This window comes from Fukomys damarensis, unplaced genomic scaffold (genome assembly GCF_012274545.1).
Source record: "Fukomys damarensis isolate Sample0158 unplaced genomic scaffold, DMR_v1.0_HiC HiC_scaffold_19, whole genome shotgun sequence".
Classification (NCBI taxonomy): domain Eukaryota; kingdom Metazoa; phylum Chordata; class Mammalia; order Rodentia; family Bathyergidae; genus Fukomys; species Fukomys damarensis.
In genome coordinates this window covers 40,071,895-40,078,693 of record NW_022900931.1, presented here as the reverse complement: position 1 = coordinate 40,078,693, position 6,799 = coordinate 40,071,895, and the positions used below count along the sequence as shown (strand labels likewise).

At 37.7% G+C, this 6,799-nt stretch overlaps 1 protein-coding gene across 4 annotated transcripts in view; it reads left to right on the top strand.

Annotated features, from left to right (window-relative positions):
• The window catches only part of Blzf1 (basic leucine zipper nuclear factor 1), a 31,724-nt gene that overhangs the window by 2,110 nt on the left and 22,815 nt on the right, over positions 1–6,799 (top strand). For 2 of the 4 annotated variants that reach the window (XR_004517965.1, XM_010633977.1), the window contains exon 2: positions 5,929–6,055. The exons of the other annotated variants lie outside the window; for them this stretch is intronic. Coding sequence is in view for 1 of the 2 variants with exons in the window: in XM_010633977.1 (XP_010632279.1) it covers positions 5,974–6,055 (82 nt within the window). In the remaining variant the exon portion in view is untranslated. The remainder of the gene's footprint in view (positions 1–5,928; positions 6,056–6,799) is intronic. 4 annotated transcript variants of the gene reach the window in all.

Here is a 6,799-nt window from a genome sequence, read left to right as displayed (position 1 = left end):
TTTTTTTTTTTTTTTTTTTTGTTACAGAGGAATCTAACTCCAGTCCTTGCACTTATAAGGAAGGTGGCAGAATAAAAAATTATTTTGGATAGTGCTGCTTTAACTATATCTTCTTTCATTTTCAGCTTCTTATTCTGTTTTGTCTTTTAAATATCAATGTTTTTCGGCCTCTTTTCTGCTTTCATAATGTAAAGTAATGACTTGGTTCATGAACATTTCTGTTTGCAAACAATATTTGGTTCATCAACAAGCATTTGGCAATTTTTTTTCTTCTGTTTATGAACTTCAGATCAGATGACAAACATGACTGTGGCCATCTTCCCCACACAAAGACAAACACAACCATCTTCCCCAAAATTGTAAAACAAATTAAGTCCAAAAACTGAGGTATCACTGTATTCGCTTTCATCACTGGAACATGACACGTGACACACAATTCAAAGAAGTTTACTTTGGCTCGTTATTTTAGAGGTTTCAGTACATGGTTGGCTGACTCCAAGGTAAAAGGTCATGGCAGAAAGTTGGTGGAAGAAAATTGCCCACCTCATGACTACTAGGAAACAAGCACACAGGAAAAGAGCCAGAGAGGAAGGGGCCTGGGACCAAATATGTTCCCCAAGGTCATGCCCCAGTAACCCACTCAGATACCCAGAAATGTACTTTACTAACCTCCTGGTCACTTCTCAAGCCAATCAAGTTGACATTTATGATTTACTATCACACAGAGCTTTAATAATTGATTATCTACAGGAACAACTTCCAAATCTAGCAATAGCCCAGATCTCTTCTCTTGTAATTCAGACCCTTATATCATCTCTTAAATATAGGCACCAATCTTAACATATCATAAAGTGAACTCCTCCTCACCCATCTTATTCTTTGAGTAGGATGAGTTCTGCAGGCTAGACCCTTCAGTGAGAGATAGGAAATTATTTTCTAGCAATGAACTTTGCGGAAAACAGACCTCAGGTGGCAAACTTTTAAAAAGGGGATTGAAAAATATTTAGGGAATAAGAAAGAAAAATGATGTTAATAAACATCTGAACTTAATTTAATTGTGCATTAGGTTATTAGAAAGGTTTTACACTATTAAATCAGATGGGGATTTAGCTCAGTGGCACCACACCTTCCTTGCAAGCACAAGGTCCTCAGTTTGATCCCTGGTACCAAAAAAAAAACAGAATCTAATAAAAATATTAGACAGAGTGAATAAGAAATAAGAGCAAGTAAATGGTAACTACACTAATGTGTAAGCAACCAGCATGATGCTTGACAGAAAGTAAAATTTAAATATAATATCATGGTTAGCAATTGAAGATGTATTATTTAAAGATCTCTGAGGTTAAAATAATTTTTTTTCTAATAAGTACTAGTGTTATAAAGCACTTTCATGTGCATTACTTCATCTGATCTTAGTTATTCCTAAAGGGGAAGATAACCTAATTTTTAGTTCTGTTCATACTTAATAAATTGTCTGCTATGGTTAGTCGACAAAAGTTACTTATATAGCTTGGTGTTATAGCTTGTATCTAGATGTCCCCCCAAAGCCTCATGAACTTATAGGTAGGGAGTTTCAAAAATGACGGGATTACAGTATGTCAGTGTGGGTTAAGAGTATAGAAAACAGAAGCTCTACCCTTGCTTGGCATGGGTGACACCAATCAATAAGCTTATAAGTTGAATGGAATACAGTGGCGCTTTGGTTCACAAACTTGATTCTTTCAACAATTCTGGTCACAAATCAAGTTAGACATGAACCAAATCTAATTCAATGGTTAGGTTCAGTATTGACCTCATGGAGAAATTTGATTCAGTTCTCTTCCAATTTGGTTTACAACCAGAACTGTGTAGAGAATTAAATTTGTGAACAAAGGTAACATTGTATAAAGGGATAGAAAGAAAGAAGGCTGCTGCTGCTACTGCTACTGCTACTAGCTCCCTTCTGCTTGCCACTCCATGGACTATTTTTCCTCTGTGATGCTCCTCTGCCATTCTGCCCTGAAACCCCTATGAACTGTGAGCCAAAATAAACCTTCCCTCCTTTTACTTGTGGGTGTTGGCTATTTTGTCTCAGCAATGAAAAAATAACAAGACAGATTTTAGTAGCAGAGAAGTGGGATTGTTGCTGTGATGTTACCTAGCCATGTGGTTCAGGAGCCTTTGGACCTGGCTTGTGGGAAGATTTTGGAAAGGTTTAGAGATGTTGGATGAAGAAACAGCATTGGAGCTGCTTTGATGAGATGCTTCAAGGTGAACTTGATGGAGATATACTAGTCAGAGCTTAGAAAACCAGAAAAGCAGACAGAAGTACATCTGGTAAAGACAAGATTCAGGAGGTTTCAGTTAGGAACAGGGCTGCATTGGCTGTTGGACTCCAGACTATGTGTGTTATGCTTTGGCAGAAAATCTGTCTGCATTCTGCTGTAGTTCAGCGACTTTGCCTGAGACTGAGATTAAGGGCAGCAGACTAATCGGATGGAAGAAATTTCAAGGCAGTCTAATGTTGAAGCAGTGATATGGCTACTGTCACTGACATTGATCTGCCATAGATATTTTAGCCAGGTCTGTGTTGAGAATCAAGAGCAAAGGACCCAACAGAATAATTTAAAACATTTTGAGTTTAGCCAGCAAGGAATCTCTGTCAAAGTGGCAGACTACAAAGATGAAGCAGAGGAGAACTTTGTTGCTGAAATATCAGTAATAAAAAGCCAAACATTTAGGAAAAGGCAATAGAAAAGAGGAACTGAGGGCATGACAAAAACCAAGCAGAACTCCACTCTTCGCTGCCTCAAAATTGCAAAGGTGAAAGACTTTGCTTTGAGAGAACCCCAGGGCACCATGTTCTAGAATGGTCTGCAGCCTAGAGAATTTGTTCCTTGAAATTGGGTTCAGAATGATAAGCAGTCCAGGCACTGGACTACTAAAGCCAAAAGAGAAGGAAGCCTGGCTACTGCTCTAGCTAGAAGCCGACCTTGCCATCATCCACTTAGTGCTGGTTTTAGCCACATTCGGGACACAGCAGTTGAGGCATCAGGAAGGCTTCCACTAAGACTGCAGAAGAAGGCCTGGGAGGCCAGGCAGTACCTGAGAGGACAGTGTGTGAAGCTGAGTGTGAAGTCCAAAGTGCAGTAGAAATTGAAGAAGGTTGGAGAAGCCAGAAACCTGGATATCTGAGGACAATCTTAAGGAATAAGTAAAGCTGGTCCAAGAGAGAAGCCCCAAGAGCTACAACTACCTGGCAGTGCTATAATGATAGAGCCACCCAAACTCTTTAGAGTTCACATCTTGCCACAGATAGCTCTAAATACTCGATGTGGAACTACAGGATTTTGTTTGCCCTGTTCGATTTTGGTCTTGCTTTGTTCCCATTCCTTTCTATCCCATTTGTACCTTTTAGAAGAGAAATGTTTATCTTTTGCCACTGTATGTTGGAAATGTTTAACTGTTTTCATTTGTGTGGGGGCTCACAGCTAAGAGTTTGCCTTAAATCTCAGAGAAGACTTTGGACTTGGTCTTTTCAGCAGTGCTGAAATTGTTAGGACTTTGACGACTTTTAGAGGTGGACTGAATGCCTTTTTCATAAAGGGATGAGTGTGATTCTTTGGTGGGGGGCAGCAACTGAATGTTACGGCTTGTTATCTAGATGTGCACTCAAAGATGGCTGGGTTAGGGTGTGTGAATGTGAATTAAGGTTGTGAATAGTGGGAGCCCTGCCCTGGATACTGGTGGCACCAATAAATAGGCTGATAACCTGGATGTAATATAGAGGGACAGAAAGAAGGCAGGCTGTGTTGCTGCTCTTCCTTACTGCCTTCGGTTTGCTGTGCCATGGACTAATTCTCCTCTCAGATGCCCCTCTGCTTTGCTGACTATGGACTGAAACCTTTACAAGCTCAGAGGCGAAATAAACCTTCCCTCCTTTAACTTGTGGTTGCCAGGTATTTTCTCTCAGCAGTGAGAAAATAATTAAGACACCTGGTCAGAGAAAAGGAGTACTTATGCTTGATGTCTGTTGTGTGCATTTCTTGTTACTCCCTCAGGGAAGAACCATGTTGGGATAGCAGTAGAACTTCCACTCAGAGGGCATATGATCAATACTGTCATCAGAAGAGGGATGTAACATTGTTTCTTGGGCTGATCTGAAAGGGAAAAATACAATAAATAATAACCATTAGAAAATTGAAGTTCAAAAATTTTATTGGATGCAATATTAAAATTATAGCTATTAAAGTTCCTTTCGTGAAAGATCAGATAGTAAAGTCTGAGACATTTAAATATGTATAAAATTAACTTGACCACTGTTCTATAGAATAATAGAGATTTAGTGAGGAAGGATTTTATGAGCAGCTGGATTTGGGAAATAATGGATAAAAAGAGAGGTTGTATTTCATATATAATATAATTTAATATTACCAATATGCGCTGTGAAACTGCAAGGAGATGCATTATGCAGAATTATTTACACTTATTTGAGTGAGTACCAAGAAGAGTGTTTGGATACTACTTCACTAAGTGTTGGACTAACTCAAAAGTCCATTGTCTGTAGCATATTTTCTAACCTAATAATAACTAATCTTTATTAGGTCACATTGGTGATGTTTAAAAGATTACTGATTTTAAATTACCAAGTAACATCTGTTTTTATAATTGAATTTGCATATATTCTGAAAAGTGTGTCAGACTATATAACTGAGTTCAGAATTAATGATTTAGTGTAGAGGGGGAAGAAAGCAGTTTTCAAGAGACTTAGTTATTGGATGTTTAAATGAAACCTTCTGAGTATGTGTTAACCGATTGATGGACTTCATAAAATCAGTCCTTTTATTTTTCTGTGCCAAGCACATTTCTTTAGCTGATGATGCAAAGAGTTGGAGGTGCTGTCACCTTAAGGGGCTGCCAACAGTGTGGTCTGCAAGAGATGCGAGTTACTTTAAAATATAATATTTGCATTATTCCGAAAGCTCCAAGGTAGTATAGAGGAGGACAAAGTGATTTGTCCAAGGTTTACAGTGCATGGCAGTAGATTTTTAGGTTATGTTAACTTAAGAGAATGGTGTTCTTTCTACTATCCCATCCTGCTGGTAGAGAGAACCCATCTCTGTAATCTTACATTGTTACCAATAAAGGAAAAATATTTGCTCAGTGACAGACTGTAAAATCATACTTGTTTTGCCTCCGTATTCTAGACAGGAATTGGCAAATTGTGGCCTTCACATCTCCTGAAAATGTGTGCTGTTTGATGATAGAGAACATTAACATTGGACCCCATGTACATCAAGTGTCATCCCAAATATAGTGAAATAGAATTATGTTCTACTCATTAGTAGATCTATATTGCTAAAAACTTTAATTGGTATTAATTTAATTTCATTGATTAAAAATGTGTGTTTTACATCTTATTTAAGTACCTAGATAGTATCCTTGACTTTACCTCTTGATCCAGAAAGCCTAAAATATCTACTTTTTGGCCCTATACAGAAAAAGGTTGCCAACCCTTATTATAGAATGTTAGACTAATGACCTTGGTATTCCTTACATATACCATTCCTTGGGAAAAGCAGTAAGAATGAGCTATAAACCAACCAGGTGTAGTGGTACAGGCCTGGTAAACTAAGGCACAAGAATCACAAGTTTGAACCCAGCCTGGGCAACCAACCTCATGACTCTGCAAGACTTTGTCTCTACATAAAAAATTAAAAGGGGCTGGGGATGTAGCTCAGTGCAAGGGCCCTGGGTTCAGTCTCCCATACCACAAGACAAAGAAAAAAGTATGACTCGTAAAGCTTAGATATGTTTTACTCTATTGAGAAATGATCAGATGGAGAAATAATGAGTAGGATGAAAAAGTGTTGTGTTGATTCCATTTAAAGTGTGTAGAAGAGTAAGGATTAATGTTTTGCCTTACTCAAGCATTACTCATAATTACAGAGCTGCCTAGATTGTGTCTTCCCACTTGAGAGAAGGTCATTGCTCATGAATGCGCCCCAGATTGTGTCTAGTGCCTGTGTAATAAAGGATTCTGCATGTGTCACAGAGAAAAATAGAATTATGAAAGGTGAGCTACCAGGTGAGAAAATGTACAGCCTTGGCACTTACTGCCTGCTTCCCTATGCTCATGAGCTAGAATCATAGTTGTTACTGAGCAGGAGCTGCCATGTGGTACATAGCATAGTTTGATTTTCATAAATGCTTGAGTAAGTAAAACAGTATAAATAGTAAATTAGAGTTGAAATATGTTGGTTGGAATTTTACCATGTATATTGTTTGTAGAGATTTCTGTTAAATCCCCATTAAAATTTCTCTGCCTTTTAAACATTAAGCTTTTTTTTTTTAATTTTTTTAGTACCAGGGATTGAACTTGGGTCCTTGCGCTTGCAAGGCAGACCACCGAACCGCTGAGCTAAATCCCCAACCCCTTCATTAACCATTTTGTGATACTTAAAATCCCAACTCAAAAATGTTTTGACTTACCTGAAATCTTGCCTAACCATGATTGAAGTATCACACCTGTTTCTTATTTCCTCAGACTCACTTGGCCTGGTTTTCATGACCATAGTGGTCTTTTTATTATTGTTTAATATTTTATTAATCTATAGTTAATACATGACTCTACATTATTTCCTAAATGCTCTAATATCTTAGTAACAAGATGAAATCTACACTAGATAAAGTTAGGTAAATTAAAACCAGATTTTAAGAACGTGAAAAGAATTATTTTTTAATGATTCAGTGCTAAGATACAATAGCATGTTTTCACTAATATATCAAACCCTTTATCTGATGTTCTGAAATACTGTAT